The 17,734-nt window shown below is 50.7% G+C and overlaps 2 protein-coding genes across 7 annotated transcripts in view; one reads left to right on the forward strand and one right to left on the reverse strand.

The window, feature by feature from the left end:
• Positions 1 to 17,734, reverse strand: part of C12H7orf50 (chromosome 12 C7orf50 homolog) — a 145,255-nt gene that overhangs the window by 37,752 nt on the left and 89,769 nt on the right. The gene's annotated exons all lie outside the window — the stretch shown is intronic.
• GPR146 (G protein-coupled receptor 146) lies at positions 454 to 17,450 on the forward strand. Of its 4 annotated transcripts, none has more exons than XM_053555286.1 (3): positions 454 to 600; positions 9,871 to 10,335; positions 13,528 to 17,450. In XM_053555286.1, exons 2-3 carry the CDS (start codon positions 10,303 to 10,305, stop codon positions 14,551 to 14,553), a joined length of 1,059 nt encoding a protein of 352 aa, XP_053411261.1. In that variant the 5' UTR covers positions 454 to 600; positions 9,871 to 10,302; the 3' UTR covers positions 14,554 to 17,450. The 4 variants fall into 4 exon arrangements, with proteins under 4 accessions (XP_053411261.1, XP_053411262.1, XP_053411263.1 ...); XM_053555287.1 differs by having other exon boundaries at positions 9,871 to 10,115; XM_053555288.1 differs by having other exon boundaries at positions 9,871 to 10,115; positions 13,533 to 17,450.

The raw sequence follows: 17,734 nt of genomic DNA on the forward strand, positions 1-17,734 counted from the left end.
ACAAAGAAATTTCTAAAGTTAGGAACTAATGGGTTAATTTGGAAACAGCTAGCAAACATCAGGGAAGAGGAGTTAACACATTTAGAAGACCGGATTGCAGCTACTCCCCTGGAGGGCGCAGGGCCGCACAGCGCAGGCGGGGGACATTCCGTCTGTTCTGACTCAGCAATCGGGCAGGAGGCCTTTGTCAAGGGAGCCAAGTTGGGCACCGAGGGAACGCGCAAGGACGCTGCAGGAGAGCCCAGGGTGTGTGCCCTCCAACCGGGAGTCTCGGAGCCCAGGCGCTTCACGCTGCTGGTCTAGAGTTACACAAGAGTATACTCTGGCCGCCGCCGCGACCGCACTCGTTCAAGACGCTCCCGAGCCCTGGAGCCAGGCTAGGGGCGGGGCCAAGCAGCACTACGGGGGCGGAGCCAGGGCGAGAAGGCGGGGCCAGACCCAGCCACCCTTGCCGCTCTGCGGCCACGCGAGGCGGGGGCGGGGCCGGTGGTCACGTGTGTACACAGGGCCCGGGCAGCGTGCGCCGTGCCCGCCGCACCGCCTCCCACAGCTAAAGCTGCCCGCCTGCCCGCGACCGTGTGGGCCGCTGCCCAGCAAGCGGTGAGTGGGGCCCCGGAGCCTGGGTCGGGTCGGTGGGGTAAACTGTATTCTGGCCTGCGGGTCTTGGCCGCTGCTCCCTCGGGGCGCCATGCCCTTGCGGTAGGGACACTGTCCCTGCTAGGCGCTCCGGGAACCGGGCGGGGCGGGAGTTGGGTCATTAACCCGGGAGGGCAGCGCGCTCTGCTGAAGCTTAAGCTCAGGGGGCCACTAGTTCTTCCTGCTCATGTGTGCTTCTGGGTCGCTATGGTTATAGCTTTCTGTCCTTTTTTTATGGTTAACATTTTTTAGTAAGTTTGGGAACTGGAGATACTAAATCTGTTGTCAGCTGATAGGGCATGGGAAGGCTCCTTCAACATAATGTTAGGCAGTGTCCTCCAGTCTTTAAAATACCATATACCAGCATCAAGAATTAATATTATAAACGTGGTAAGTCATTGCTCTAAACTAGGCATTAGTACCAGTGTCCTGATGTAACTAGTCGGAATGGTTCATCGTTGCCATACATGCCGTGTGGCAAACCGGAGTATAATTTTATTATGTGCTGTCCAGAGCAGCATGTCATCTTTGGTCTCCTTTTTATCCATGAAGATGTGCTTATTTGAGATCTCCATTCCATTTTAAATAACTAGTTCCTATCCTAACTGAGCAACATGATGTTAGCTTTAAAGGCCCCTGACCATGTTCCCAGGCTGCTTGTGCATCATGGTGAGGAGACACTCTACTGTACTAACTGGGGCATGGTGAGAGTGAAAAGATACCCTGTTGGTAATCGAACCGCATGTAGGTCACACTACCCATGACCTCCTGTGCCACTCCTTAAAGAAATGCTGGAAGGTTCCCTCTCCCAAAAGATCTCTAAAGATATCGTAAATGGCATTAAAAATAGTTTGTATTTTCAAGTGCTTATTATGCCTTTTCATGTATAGGAAGCAGGGCCCAGAGTACTAAAGCCTGTTGTCCCAGCCACACTTGTACTCACATCTTTATGTTGTTCTGCCTCGCTAGTGACCATGGAAATATGAGTACAGAGGAACATAAACTTAGGGCAGAATGTAAACATAACTGTTGGCTTGGTGTCCTCATAACTCGTACCCTAACAGGTTGATGAAGAGAGAAAGGAAAGTACATCCTCCTAACATAGGCACATGTGAAGTCTTAGGATGTAAAAATCAATTACATCTATTTAACATAAAGATCCTTGGCTGGGGAAATATACTTGTATAATTTACAGGTTGGAAGAGGGGCATGCTTGTCCTTGGGGAAGCTCTATCCATCTCACAGCTCTGACGATGTCACTTGGAATCCTAAAAAAATAACTACCACCTGGCCTTTAATGACCCAACCACACTGTTAAAGGAGATATACCAGGGCCATGCCCTGGGGAATGACATTATCTCTATTGCCCAGAGAGCCAGGCCATGTCCAAGTGCATAGGACATTCTGGCAGTCTTTAAAAATGTTATCTTTAAACATGGTTTCTCAGGCACAGCAATCTCCTCGACCCTCCACAATCTCTCATTACCCACTTGCCTGATTGGGGCAGTTCTGGACTGCTGTTGCTGTCCATGGAATCTCAGAGACCCAGGTCCCCAAAACCCCACCTAGGTAGCAAAGAGCAGAGGGAGACCAGTCTGGAGAGTAAAATGGTAAAATTTCTTTCTAATGTGAGATGCTGCTGAGGAGCAGAATTCAGCCCTGCAGGAACTAGTGGTCTGCTCAGGAGCCTTGATGTGCAAACAAAACAACATCCTTTAGTAGTTGAGGGACAGGGAAAAATAGGGCAGGGCAGGTGTCCTGGGGACCCTCACAGGTCTACCCAGGGTCCCTTCCCACACACCAAGTGGAGCTCGGCCAGGAGTTTCCCCATTTTAATTAGAACCAGAGTGAACTGAGCAAGCCAAATGTGACAAGTAAAAATAACCTGGCTGGTTTCTCCTTCGGAAAGAACCACCACCATGATAAGATCTGTGGCTCAGAGCACTTCCCTACCGGTAAGACCACACCTAGTTCAAAGCTGGGGGAGATCTGGAGCCCAGGTGAGGTGCCAAGCCTGCCTAGAGTCTGAAATGAAGACTGTTTGTTCTCAGTCTGGTCCTTGAATTTCTGAGGAAGTCTACTTTGTTTTTCCCTGGTCTGGTGTACCTAGAAAGGGCATTAGCTTCAAACAGACTTAGGGAACAAAAAAGCCCAAGCAACTAGTACTCCATAAACAAAAAATGTGTGTCCCATCTTCTTCCAGGGAAACAAAGCCCATGGCCCCAGGTGCAGGCACCCAGCCTGCTCACTGGCCAGGAACTGGTTGCTTGGTCCTAGTTCCCCCAGAGTCCTTTGAGCCAGCAAACATGCTCACTATTTTCCATGGAGAAGGAGGCATTCTTTTTGTTTTTGCATCTGCACCAGGTTGCCTGATTCACTCTCACTACTCCGCAATTTAGAACTGTAAAAAGTAAAAGCTACAAAAATCACAACAGCCCATCTACATAATGACCAGTTTCTTATCACACTGTAGGAAGGCACAGTGACTGTGATAGGAATCAGTATGTGTGAGCTCTCCACACTGAAAAATCTATGAAAACATCAGCCTTTCCGGAGAGTCAGGCTCCTAAGAGCTGGATGTTAATTGTCGCCAAAGCCTCTGCCCATTACTGCAAAAGGAAACAAACATTCCGGAGTCATTTCCAAAGCATTTTGATTGTTCCAGAACATTCACCCAAAGTTTAGAGTCTCATGGAACACAGCAGGTCTATTTCAAATAGAAATAGCAGGACCCTCAGGCAGGAGGCTGAGCTATATGCCCATTCTTTTCCCCACTATCTATAGGATGCAAAGCCCAGGAGCCTCGCAATTCTATATCCACTCAAATCTAAATTTCTCAAGTGTCAAGTCAATTGTCTTGAAACAAGAGGCACTTCATTCCCACTCTGTCTGCCATCCTTTTAACTTAGTGCAGTGGAGAAATCTATGACTCACCTTTGGAAAAGCCTTTTACATCATCTATTACATCCTCCTCCACAGTTTTCACTCAGTAGTCAGCCAGGCTGCTTGAACACAAATATGGAAAAACCTCCCCTACCTTCAGAGCTCCTGGGAGGTGGGAAGAAACAGTGAAGAAGCACAGTCTGCCCCAGCATGGCTGGCTGGGGGTGTGGAGACATCAGTCAGGAAGGGGACGGGTGGTCCTCAGGAGTGCTGATGCCCAGAATAAAATGTCAAGGAGACGGAAAGGTGGCATCGGCACTTGGAAAGATGGCAGTGAAAGAAACCACCCTGAACTCTAGTGGGCTTCATTCACTCTGTGGGACTGGCAGGCCCTGGCTCTGATGGGCTCTGAATAGTAGAAGATAGAATTTCCTGATTAACAAAGAAAAGTAAATAAAATATTAACAGTTTTGATGACACTAGCTTGGCTACTCTGGAACAGGATGGTTCCTCTTTGCGGTTTTTTATTCTTGACAGCTTTGTACCAGTGTGCACACTCTCTTTCTCGCATGTACAGGCCCAAGTGCCTTGTGGATTCCCAGGTGGCAGGCTCCTACCATCATCTGAATCACCATTGCTACACTCACTAGGGCCTCTGTCCACACACCAGGCCACCCAACTCCACTGGGACTACTTCAGAATTTAGCCCCGGATTTTAGCAAAGTTCACTGCATCGCTTACAGAAATGCACTATTACCAGGCTGGTTTATACCATTTGGGGCTCTTTTTATGTAAGGCACGAGAAGAAAAATCCTTCTAACTGGTAGGCTGAATGTGGCCCACCACCTTTGTCCACACTGGTGAGAGCAATGACTGCAGGGCAGATTCACTGGAGAGAAGCCCTACATGGAGGCCTCTAGCACAGGGCCCTGAGATGTTTCCATAAGTGACAAATTAAAAAGAACCAAGACCCTGGAGTAGGTTCTTATTCTCAATTCCTCCTTCCTTTGAAAGCATTGAATATAGGCCAGAGTAGCAAATATTTGTAGTCTAGTTTTATACTAGTGAAACATCAGGAAATTCATTGTTTGTGTTGTTACCAAAGCCCGAACTCGGAACACAAAGACTTTAATGCCTTGCAAAGCTTCTGCAATCTGACAGTGCAGGCAGCCAGGGCAGTGCAGAGCTGCCCACAGAGTGTGAGTGCTGGAGGTTATCTCCTCTCACACTCGCCCTGGCAGCTGCACTCTCTCTCCCGGCTAGTGTTCCTGCCTGGCTCGTGACAGGATCACTGTTGGCTATTATTCCCACTGTCCCCTATGGCTCCCTCTTCAAATGTGTCAGTTCACAAAGAGTTGAAAGGTCACAGAATGGTTTCCTCTGCCTTAACAATATTGGTGAGGAGGCTAAAGATCCGAAACCAAAAGATCTGCATCTGTGGACATCCTAACACTAGGACTAACCAAGGCTCAGCAAGTGCCCGAACATGCTTGTGTGCTTTATATGAACGGATTTATTTAATCCTCCTAAGTTTGGAGAAACTGAGGCATGGATATAGTAAGTCACACAACTTGAAAGCAGTATCAGACTGGGATGTACACCCTGGCTGGCTGGCTCCAGAGGCCAAATCCCTAATCACTTTACCCACGGGAAGACTGGGGGATGTGGGTTTTTTAAAGCACTTTATATGCATTTGTATTGTCTGTCATTTACTCAGTTCTTTCTCTGCTGACTGTAGGACCTGAGCTTCCCTACCAGTGGTTTATTATGGAACCCCATTTAAAGTTCCCTCATACAAGGTAGGATGAGTTAAGACCAGGTGTCATGTCAGTAAATCAGAGCTGCTTTCTCAACGTAAGAAAACTACTGCAGGATGGTAGCGCCTGCTGTATCTGGCTGCATGAGAGACTCAGCAGCTCCTAAGTCCCCAGCACAGCCCTGACTGGTGGTGCTGTATAGCTGTGTACTTGTCTTGTTTCCACCCATCAGCCAGGCCTGGTAGCAACTGTCACCACCTCCCATGAATAATGCAGGACAGCAGCACTGCACTGCTGGTGCCCTGTAGCTCAGGATGCTCCAGCCCCTCTGGTTGGCCAGGGTTCCCTCCCTACAGGCTCCATTCTGAACCCCCAGCCCCAGGGCCCTTTCTTCTAGTGTACAGACTCAATATCAGCCCAAAGGCTGTGGGACAACTGTGCAGTGGGCCCAGCAGCCACCAGACTCAGCACTGTTTCCCCCTGGCCTGCCTGTGGCCACTCCCAGGGGACTCCTTGGCTGGCAAACCTGGGGCCACAGAGCACACTGGCCAACTGCCTTTGGCCATCTGGTGATCTCCAAGGGAAGTCAGCATACTCAAGGGGCATTCAGTCATAAATTAGGAAGAAAACAGAGATCCCACAGCATAAATTAGGAAGAAAACAGAGATCCCAAAGCAAAGCAGGGAACTATCTAACCTGGGACAGGCATGACCATGGATTGTCAGTCCAATGACAGCAGCTGCCTGCTGCCTGCATGGGCTGCTCAGGCCAGTGTGGACCTGCTCTCTGTCCCCACCAGGATTCTTATTCCCTTGGTCCCTACCAGGTTGGCAGTTGGATCCTCCTTGGTTTTCCTTTTTACCAAGTCAGGGTGCACAGCCTGAGTTGATGCCCTACAAGGAGACTCTACACACACCAGTACAGGTGTGCGGGAGAAAGGCCAGCCCCCTGAGCATGTCCAAAGAGCCTTCCCAGAGCTGGATGGGCCCTCAAGAAGGGGCATGTTCTTGAAAAATAGTAATCAGAGCCTGGTGCAGGAGTCTTGGAAGAAAACACCCCCCATTTTATCCACAAGAGCATGCGTAGGGAGTGGCTGTCACCCAGCAGACCACACACCTGGAAGAGAGTGCTCTGTAAACTTCTAATTTCCCAAAAACTTGGAAAGGACAGGGCACCCAAAGGGCTCCATTTCTTAGGGCCTACCCAGTGGTCCTCAGAGATAACCACCTTCTACATGTCCACTGGCTTCTTACAGAAAGCCCAACAGTGTAAATAAGGTCTCACTGACCCTGCTAGGGATAGCTGCCTTATTACCATGACTGTTTGCAGGCTCAGAGAGGGTCCCCACAAGCTAGTGAGGGCCTGGATGGGCATACTACCTCCAGGAGCTTTCCAACCCTGACTTGGCTTATGACCCCAGTCTCCTTTTCCTCTGACAGGGATGGCTGCAAGGGTCTGAAAAGCAGACCCTCTTGTGTGCTGAGGAGTAGCTTACACTATGATGTCCCTCATGGCTTCGCATAGCTCCCCAAACCCCACAAAAGCAGGAGGGCAGAGAGGTCTGAGCCCTTCCTGTCCAGATGCTGAGGCAGAGCCAGCCTCACACCAGCCCATGACTTTGATTCTTGTACGGAAGTGTCACTTCTGATGCCAGCTTCTCTGGGTACAGGTAGTGTCCAGCTCCGTCCTTCCTGCTGCTTAAACAGCTGCTTGGAGACCCTGAGCTGGGCAAGCTGAGGTTCTGCGGCAGCTGCAGGACCTGGCTGCCTAACGCCTGTCCCAGATGGGAAGCCACCTGTTACCATGCCCAGGCCACCACATGCTCTGAGGCTAGCCTCAGCCCTGACACCCGCTCTGCTGTAGTAGGCCACCCTGCCTGGATTTCTGACACCCACAGGCCTGGAACCTAAAGACTTCTGCATCCACCCAGATGAAAATCCAGATGCGTCTTCCACACCACCCACCTCTGGACTGGGTCAAGAACAGCAGGTGCAAGGCCAGCCCTGGCCTCTTAGTGTGTACACTGTGCACGTTCTTTATGAGGACACACAAGTTATGTTTATGTCACTAATGAATCTCTTACAGGTCTACAGCCTTCCCCCAAAACACACATGGCCTGCTTTGCGCAGCACACGGGGGCCTCTGCCACCTCCCATCCTGGCTTCTGAGAACCAAGGCTACCCTGCTGCATCCTGGCTCATCTGCAGACACTGTAGAGAGGACAGGAGGGTAGGGCTGAGAAGGGCTCAGTCCCTAGTGCCCACTAAGGACAGGCTGTGGAAGGCTGCTCGCACTATTGCTGTGGGCACTGATGTGGAACCTAGGCCAGCACCTGCCAGTGGGTGGCAGGTCCCACAGGAATCATGGGGGAGGGTTTCAGGGATGGGAGAGGCCAGTAGTAAGAATAGAAGGAAGGTGGCCAGACCAGCCAGTGTGCTGGAGTAGTAGCTTCCAGGAAGGGCCTGGCTGGGAGGGAGCTGGCCTGGAACCTGGTGTGACAAGAGGGCCAGGGGGCGGATGGCTAACCTTGCACTTGGCATGCAGCTCCCCAAACAGAAATGGCAGACTTGAGTTTGCATCAGGGGTGCTCCACACCCTGCGGTCTTCTCTGTTCTCTCTTGGGTCTTGTGGAGAGACAGAAACCCAGTGAGGGACCTTCCTGGAATCTTGACAAACACAGATAAAGGGCCCACTTTTGATGACACTAATTTGGGAGGTTTTCTCCCCAACCCCCAATTTCTATCATCCGGTTCTGAGTTCTTTCTCATGGAGGAAGCTAACAGCATGCCCGGCTAACTGGAAAGACAGCCCAGCCAGGGTTAGCCTGGGCTGGAGGGTAGAGACTAAGCCATTGTTCTCGGGTTCCAGAATGTTCCTCTTTCCCATGTGCAGAAACAGGAAGTCTCTGAGCACAGAGGAGGTGGAGGCCTCAGGGAACTTGCACTAGGAAAGGGGGGATGGAGCAGACAACAGGGGAACAGACCCCTCCCCCCCCCCCCCCCCCCCCGCCTCTCAAAGCTCTGGAAAACACCTCAGTTATCATGAGTGAAAGCACAGCTCAGTAGCAAGGATGGGGAGGGTATGTCACTAACTGCCTGTAGCCAGGAGAGGCGGGCATACTTCTGAAGTGATTTGCTGCATCCATGAGGTGCTTTGGTCTTCAAAGCTACTCATCTCATGCTCATTCGCCCCTAAGCCATAAGGCAGCAACCTGCAGGCAGGAGAGTGCTCAAGCTGGCCCCACTCTTAAAGTGTGCTCATAGGGGGACTGTCCCACGTGAGCCCTGCCAGAGTGAGTAGGACCACAGGACACCACCTGGCTCAACAGCTACAAGTCAGCTCCACACCTGCTCTCCCAACTGTCCCTCCTCACCCTAGCTTCTAACACAGATGAGACTAATTTTTTTTTTTTAACGTATGAACGTCTACCATGCTAGCCCATAAAGGAGCCCACCTATGAGTTGTCATTTTGCTCCCAAGATCTCTAAGTAATACCTCATAAGAGGAGTGACTTCCCAAGGAAAAATGGGAGAACAAAAAAGCAAAGTGTGCCATTTTTAGGCTGACTGGAAATGAATGAAAATAGGCACCTTGTAGCTTTAGATTCTTAATTTGAAATAAAAATTATCTTTCTAATTGTTATATAGTAAAATGCACATAGAGCTGCCTCTAGTTTAAAAGTTTATAAATTCTTCAGTATGGGCTTGGCACCTGTAGCTCATCAGCTAGGGCACCAGACACATACCACCAGAGCTGGCGGGTTTGAATCCAGCCCTGGCCTGCCAAACGACAATGACAACTACAACCAAAAAATAGCCAGGTCACTAACTGCCTGTGGTGGGTGCCTGTAATTCCAGCTACCTGGAAGGCTGAGGCAAGAGAATTGCTTAAGCCCAAGAGTTTGAGGTTGCTGTGAGCTGTGATGCTATGGCACTCTACCCAGGGTGACATAGTGAGACTCTGTCTCTATTAAGAAAAAAAATAAATTCTTCAGTATGTACAAGCTGTCAGTACAAGGTGTACTTTCAAGCCTCAAGGCCAGCACTGAGGATTACCACATACGCCTGGGTTGGCATGAACACACGCATACCCTGGGTACATGACCCAGGGCTGCACTAGCACGGGATGCACAAGGGAAATGTTAAGCAGATTTTACCCCATGTGATGCTCTCCCAAGAATTGGGCCATTCTGAGCTTGGTGCTGACTTCCCCCGCTCTGTGGCACCTCGGGGCAGGCATTGACAGTCTGGGCAGCTCTGCCTCAGCTCCTCACACAGAGGGCTCACGATCAGACGAGCAGCCCTGCACAGCTCTATCTGCGGGAGGAACCTCACCCCTCACTAGAACACTCAGTTTACATGGCCACCTCAGCTCTTCCTGAGCCATGCTGATTTTACACATGTGCGTGGCAACAGTGGGAGCATTCATCAAAAGGCTGCAGACCACACACCTCCCACTTTACTTTCAACTCGCCTGCCCTCCCTTCTGTTGTGCCTCCAAAAGTTGTTTCCCATGGGCAACAAGAAAGCAGCCAGGGCTTCTCTCTGTGGCGGACTTGAAGTGAAGTCCAACTACTTTGTCCTATTTTCAACAGACAATCGTGTGTTCAGTTTATTTCCTTGAGGAAGAAGGAGACTTGTGACTGAACTCAGGCATACCACACATCGGGAGTGGCACAGGGACCTAAGGCAGGCCACCACAGCCTGCACCCAGCCCGCCCAGGGGAGCCACACGCCAGATCTGACAGCACCGCCCAAACAGAACCTCCAGCTTCTTGAAACTGGCTGTAAACAGAGAGAGGGAGGAGCTGCTGTGCCTGCCAAGCAAGGCAGGAACCTTGTGAGTAATTTACTGGAGGAAAAACAAGTGGTAAGCCTGCATCCTGGGGCCCGCATGTGCTCACATTCTGGCACATGCATGGCAATGCTGTGCAGAGGCTGTGGGGCTCCAGGGAAGCACAGCACAGGCTCCCCTGGCTCTCTGGTGGCTGCAGTGCCATGCTGTTCACTGACAGTATCTGTTGTCCATGGCACAAAGAAGCGCGGGACCTGAAATAAAGGTAGGAACCCAGGAGGCAGGGAGGGAGGGAAGGGCTACATGTGGCCTGAGCTATGACGACATCTTTAAATGTGAGGGTGCTGAGCCAGAGCAGGACCCAGGCGGGGTCAGGCCTCTGCAGGGTCTAGCAGGTAAAGGTGGCCCACAGCCAGACGGTGGGCCTCTTATGAATAAGGCCAGGGGCCTGTTGCCGTGGCTCACACCTGTAATCTTAGCACTCTGGGAAGCTGAGGTGGGAGGATCACTTGAGCTCAGGAGTTTGAGTCTAACCTAAGAGTGAGACCTGTCTTTTCTAAAAGTTAAGAAAATCAGCTGGCCATTATGGTGGGTGCCTATAGCCCCCCCGCTACTCAGGAGTCTGAGGCAGGAGGAGCCTTGAACCCAGAGTTTGTGACTGTTGTGAGATAGGCTGACGCCATGGCACTCTAGCCTGGGCAACACGGTGATGCGCTGGCTCACAAAAAAAGAAAAAAAAGTAACAATACAGCTCATATGTGAGGGCCCTTCCTTGCTGACCTCACTCCCTTTGTGCCCTGTATCAGAACATGAGGGAACAACTTGGACAAATTCTGGGCCCCTTGGATACCACACGAGGACAGATCAAGCCAGGCTGCTCTTGGGGTGGAGACACTGTGCTTGCTGACATCCACTCTTAGGGGTCACAGGAGAGCACAGTGCTTCCTGGGACTCATGGCCAGTGGGGTCTGATGAAGTGTCCCCAAACTGGAAACTCCAGCTGCATCCTTTATAATAGCCAAAGGTACACGGGCACCGGGGGCAGACATACCTGGAGGATGGCATTCAGGCCTCCAGACCCTGACTACTGAAGTGGCAGTTCAGTTACCAAGATTGGGGGAGGGGAGGCACAGTAGAATGGGAAGGAGAACAGAGCTGTTAAGACCAGTTGCTGGGTCAGCTCAGAGACAGAGATGCTCCTGCTCACAGGGGGACTGGCCATTTCTTACTTCCCATCTGGTGCCTGTGCCGTCTCCCCAGAGGAGTCCAGCCCTTAACAGCGTCCCTGGAAGCCACCTGCTCAGCCCAGGAGGTCCAGAGAAGAAGTAGTTAGTGAAGGGACAGACAGCCAGAGTGTGAGAAGCAGGTATCTAGATTTCAGGACTTGTGTGCAAATTGTGGATGAGAGTAAATGCTCTTCCCTGGAGTGATGTGATCTGCACGCGTGGGCCAGTGCGTCTGATGTGGCCTATCTCTGCCTTCATCACAGTCTGACACTCATCTCAGGCTGCCAGGTGGCATTTGTTAGCATTGCATAACAAGTCACCCTATCAGTGTCCTTCCTGCCCACATCTGAGGATCAAGGGTGTTTGTGTGAGTGGAATTCCCCTATGTGCCATCCACCTGCTGCATATGTGCTGACTCTAGTGACACAAAGGTGACAAAGATGTAGGGGCAGACCCTTGGGCACTGCCACTGTGCTTTCAGATGTGCACAGCTGCCCTGGCGCAGGGTCTGAGGGTCTGGACTCCTTCCCTCATTCTGAGCCATGTGTGTCTAGTCTGAGTCCTGTGGTGGCAGGATGTCCCTTTTCAACTTGCTCCCAGGATCTCCGCGTGTGATCAGTCGGTCACAGTGCTGCCAAGATGGGTGAGGGCAGGCAGGACTGGCATGGACCTCAGCAGCCTGGCGGCTTCACGATGTCCCTGCCTCTAGAGACAGGGGTGCTTTCTCTCTGTGTCTGCCTGGGGTGTCCTCTCATTTGAGAGCAGAAGGTCTGACTGAGCCAACTACATTTTGAATGTAAGGTTTCCCCCCAAAGAACTGGACATTGCTGAAGAATACCTGCTCTTTAGGAAAGGAGGGATGGCTCTATATTGTGGCTCTACCCACCTATTTCTCATTCAGTTACAAGGAGACTGGAGTCTCCCACAGACCATGGCCAAGAAGCCACTCTGCCCTGAGCCCAGGTGCTGAGCTGCCTCTGAGGTGCTAGGTCCTGGGCCAGGGCCACCTGCTACAGAGAGGTAATCCCAGCGTTGGGCCCATCCCACCTCTCAGGATGGTTCAATTGGACCTCACAGTGCCCTGCAGAAAGGACTCTTAAGTGTATGGGATATGCCGAGCTCACATTCCAACCCTGAGTGCCATAGTCCCTCCAGAGCAGCAGCCCCTCCAGGCCCAGCTCCTGTCACACCACATTTCACCAGCTGCCACTGAGGAACGAGACCAGTTGGCAGAGCAGGACGCAGCAGAGGCATGGAGCACTCTGTGGACAGCTCATGCAGGGGCACCTTGAATAAACTACCCATCGCCCTGGGCCCACCATGCTGCTTCACTGTCATGTGGATGACAAAAAGTTCCCAGACAAGGCCACTGTCTGTGTGGGGTCCAAATGTCCTCCCCAGGTCTGTGTGGGCTGCATGTATTGCTAATGCCATGTCCACACAGTCCCCACCTGTGTGGGGGGATGAGCCCTGTGGTGGGTCTCTGCCTGCGTCCTGAGCTGCTGGGATGGGCGCCGGCCACCCTCAAGTAATAAGTGGGTAGGAAAAGAAATTAATTCAAATTACTGTAAAATAAAAATTTGTAAAGCCTATAGTACTCATACAAATATGCAGTAAATGATGTAGTGTAAATGTGCTTGACAAGCCACTGTATTTGTGATTGTTTCTGGACTGTGGAGGCAGGAGTATTCCAGGTTCACTTCACAAACATTTACCCCTCAGTTTTACCCACCACCATCACTCACTGACGCTCCAAAAGTTGGGTAAATATTATCTCCCTTGTTTTTATAACTCTTTCCTAAATGTAGGTTTAGGGGAAAAAATGTAGCTCATGTTTATTTTGATGTTTAATATTAAAGTGTTTGGAGACCTTACTTAGAAGATTGGTGATGTTTTTGTGACCAGGAAGAAGCCATAGGAGCTTAGCTTGTTTCTATGAATTGGGCTTTCATTTTATGTCCTTTGGCTTAAAATCGCAGTTTCTAAGAATCTACTGAGGACGCTAAGTGAAGACTCTTGTAGTCAGGGAGACTCTCCGTGGCCACTGGCATGATTGTAGCATCATAAGCTTTGGCCACAATAGCACAGGCTAGGCCTTCAGATAGCCAGATGTAGATGTTGTCTCACTCAGGGAGACTGAGTTTGCAGGGCCTTGGGCCGGTGGGAGGCTCCTCTAACCGCTAGGCTGTTCCTGGACTGCCTGAGCTGACTTCCTGTTCTTCTTTCCGCAGAGTAGGGGAGCCTCACAGGCCACCATGTGGGGCTGCAGCTGGCTCAATGGGACAGGCAGGGGTGAGGAGCCACCCTTCTGCCAGGACTTGCAGCTTGGGCTGTCCGTGCTGTCACTGCTCTGCCTGGCTACAGGTGTCCCCGTCGGCCTCTGCTACAACAGCCTGCTGGTGCTGGCCAACCTGCACAGCAAGAGCAGCATGACCATGCCAGATGTGTACTTCGTCAACATGGCTGTGGCGGGCCTGGTTCTCAATGCCCTGGCCCCCGTGTGCCTCCTTGGCACTGCCGGCTCAGGATGGGTCCCATGGAATGTCAGCAGTGAGGCGCACATCGCACTGCTGATCCCATTCAACGTGTCCTCCCTGGTGGTCACATACTCCACCACACTGCTCAGCCTTGACCACTACATTGAGCGGGCACTACCACGGACCCATATGGCCAGTGTGCATAACACCCGGCATGTGTGTGGCTTTGTTTGGGGCGGGGCCCTGCTGACCAGCTTCTCCTCATTGCTCTTCTATGTCTGCAGCCGTGTGTCCTCCCGGGTCCTGGAGTGTGCCAAGATGCAGAGTACAGAGGCTGCTGATGCCATTCTGGTGCTCATCGGCTATGTGGTGCCTGTGCCGGCCGCCCTGTATGCACTGGTGCTCATCTCACGCATCCAGAAGGCAGACACACCCCTCGATCAGGACACAGGGAGGCTAGACCCCTCAGCACACAGGCTGCTGGTGGCAACAGTGTGCACACAGTTTGGGCTCTGGACGCCTCATTACCTGACCCTTCTGGGGCACACAGTCCTGGTCTCTCATGGGAAGCCAGTGGATGCTCACTATATGGGGATAGTGCACCTTGCACAGGATTTATCAAAGCTCCTGGCCTTCTCAAGCAGCTTTGTGATGCCCCTTCTTTACCGCTACATGGACAAAAACTTCCCCAGCAAGCTCAGGCGGCTGATGAAGAGCCTGCACTGTGGGCACCAGCACTGCTCCCCAGACCCCACAGGGCTCCAGCAGGTGCTGACGTAAGCAGTCTGGGACAGGTGATCAATTCTGAGGCCCCCACTTTACCCCCAGGACATAAACTGGAGTTCCTATGGATGTGTGACTCTTTGCTAACCTGGACGCCACAGCCTGTCCTCCCCAGAAAGAGACAACCAACTACAAGAACAACACAGGGTGTATTTCTTGTGGTTTTCTTTTCCCAAGAAGGCCACTCTTAAGCCAAGGCTGTGTTGTTCAAAGCAACAGAGGCCTGGTGTGAAGAATCAGCTGCATCCTTATTAACTCACCTCCTTTCTCCATGATCTGTGTGCGTGTTACCCCCCCCACCACACACACACACCTGTGAGGCCCAAGCCTGATAACGTGCTCGCTGGCAGCCTCCCCAGCGTCAGGCTTCCATGAAGTGATAAAAATCTAAAGCCACTATTTATACTTTGAATTGTTAAAATACTTGATTCCCCCTCTTTAATTTTGTGTCATAAAGAGATGCTTGATAGAAAAATGACAAAAAGTGAAGGAAACACTACAAAGACATGCTGGCACCACCTGGGGTCGTGGGCAGCTACCTCTAGGGTGTGCTGTGGGCACAGGTAGGTTTTTTTTTTTTTTTTGAGACAGTCTCAAGCTGTCACCCTGGGTAGAGTGCTGTGGCGTCACAGCTCACAGCAACCTCAAACTCTTGGGCTCAAGCGATCCTCTTGCCTCAGTCTCCAGGGCAGCTGGGACTACAATGCCCAACTATTTTTAGAGACGAGGTCTCGCTCTTGCTTAGGCTGGTCTTGGACTCCTGAGCTGAGGCAGTCCACCCGCCTCAGCTTCCCAGAGTGCTGGGATTACAGGTGTGAGTCACTGTGCCAGGCCTCACAAGTGGGTTCTTAACATGAGATGCAACTGGTATTGAGCTGGGAAGTTAACACCCTCTCTTCACCCACCATAGTACTTGGTTGGCCCGTGACCCCCCAAACATCAGCTGTTTCCACTGTGGGTCTGTCCCAGTAAGTCAACTCCCCAAAATGTGCACCAAACTAAAAAGCATAAGCGAACCGAAGAACCAAAAATGCCATTAGAATTTCTAACTCAACACAGGCTCAGAGGGCATGCCCAGGGAAGAGGTCTGTACGGTGGGATAAGGGAATATGCTTGAAGCTGGTCTTCCTGGGGTGGTCAGGGGTCAGCACTGTACCTGGAAGAGGTCCTGCAGCCTGTGGGTGAGGCACCCCATCCTGGCCTGTTCCAGTGGGAGCTATGCATGGATGTCAGCAATGAGGTGGCCCAGGTGAGGCCTCCTCCCCCAGGCACAGAGGTATCCCTGGACTAGAGGTGGCCTGCGTGAGGCCCTCTCCCCTAAGCACAGAGGTGGGATACACAGGCAGATGAGTTCTGTACATCCCCTTTTCCTGATCCCCTGGATTAGAGAACAGTCTTCTGAGTGACTTCTGCCTGTAAAACTAAGTTGTGCGTGGGTCTCATGTCACCTTTAAAGCTGCCAACTTGACTCCCCATGGAGCTGCCCCTTCTAAGCACAGAGCCAGGTGGGGGGGTCTGTCTCTGTGTGCATAGGGGCTTCCTGTCTCCCCAGCTGCACCTGGAAACCTTGATGAGGAGATTATAGGGTAACCCTGCAAGTTCCTGCAGGTGACTGTAACTCTCCTCTTGCAGGTGAGCAGGCTCAGGACCCAAGAGCAGGAGGGCTGGAGGGGAAGGTTGGTCAGTATCGGTGGCTCCTTCTTTGGAATAAGAGACTCTTGCTGGTACCTCCTCTCCTGGCAAAGCTCCTGGGGCCTCTGCCTGATTGCTTCTTTCACCTAACTGGTTTTCCCCAAAGGAGAGAGGGACCAAAAATTACTTTTTTTCTTTTAAAATTTTCAGTGGCTTTTGGTGCCACTGGCTAATTTCTGGGCATCTGCTGGGGAACTGGGAAGGTCCTTGGGGTCTCACAACTGGCAAGCACTTCACACCCCCACTGCATGGAGCAGCATGCAGACAAGCACGAGCATGCGCCCTCCTCATATCCCCCATGAAGGCTCTACCAGAGACCCACCTGTCCGTGTCTTTCCTAGGACACCTGTGGCGGGGATTGGAGATCCATCTCAGATCCATCTCAAGGTGTCCCTCTCAGGCTGCTTACTTCCCTGTATGTTCCATCCCCAATACTTCTGCCTTGTCTCCAAAAAAAAAAAAAGAGAATCTGGGCTCTTCAGAGGAGCTACTGGGAAAAAGCTAAGGTGGATAGAACTGTGAGCTCTTCACGAGTTCGAAGACACCAGGGTGCAAGTTTTATGTTCAAGGGTTATCAATTTTGCTATCAAACCTACTTGACTACTATAATTTAAGAACTGATGATCTTATTTTTGTTTTTTTGAGACAGATTCTCTCTGTTGCCCCAGGCTAGAAGGCCATGGTGTCAGCCTAGCTTGCAGCAACCTCAAACTCCTGGGCTCAAGTGATTTTCTTGCCTCAGCCTCCCAAGTAGCTGGGACTACAAGTGTGATTTCCACCGATTTTTCTATTTTTAGAAGAGCTGGGGTCACACTCTTGCTCAGGCTGGTCTTGAACGCCTCAAGCTTGATCTCAAGCAATCCTCCTGCCTCAGCCTCCCTGAGTGTTAGGAATATAGGTGGGAGCCACTGTATCTAACCTGATCTTATTGTGAATTATCCACCAGAAAACTTTGCCATGCTTATTATTTAAGATTCCAAAAAGTTAAATTTAATCTTGGATTTACTTCTTCAAAGGTTATAAAATTTACTGTAGGAGACTATATCTGTTGTTAATTGTGACATATTAGGAAATCAAACATTCATTCTTTTAAAAAAGCACATGACAGAAGATAAACCAGGAATAAATTAAGCAAATTACATGTCAAGTTATTGAATTTTTTTTTTTTTAAGTATTGAATTAAAAACCATCTGGAAAATCTAGGGGCCTTCTAATTTCTAATTTGTTGACTCTTCCCCAATGGCTATACCCATTTCCCTGAAAGTTCTATGAATCTGAAAAAAAAAAGAAACTGCTAAAGAAAACCCCACACATTTGAAACTATTAAATTATTTGATACTTATTACCCAATTTCTAAATTTTTAAAATTTGTGTTTCTAGGGGTGTATAATATGTATCAGAAGACCAACATAGAAAGTACATAAAACTGGTCATTTTCCCTTGAAATTGTAAGTCTGAACACTTTGGTTACTTCTTTGCAGCTCCT

This window comes from Nycticebus coucang, chromosome 12 (assembly GCF_027406575.1).
Source record: "Nycticebus coucang isolate mNycCou1 chromosome 12, mNycCou1.pri, whole genome shotgun sequence".
Lineage (NCBI taxonomy): Eukaryota > Metazoa > Chordata > Mammalia > Primates > Lorisidae > Nycticebus > Nycticebus coucang.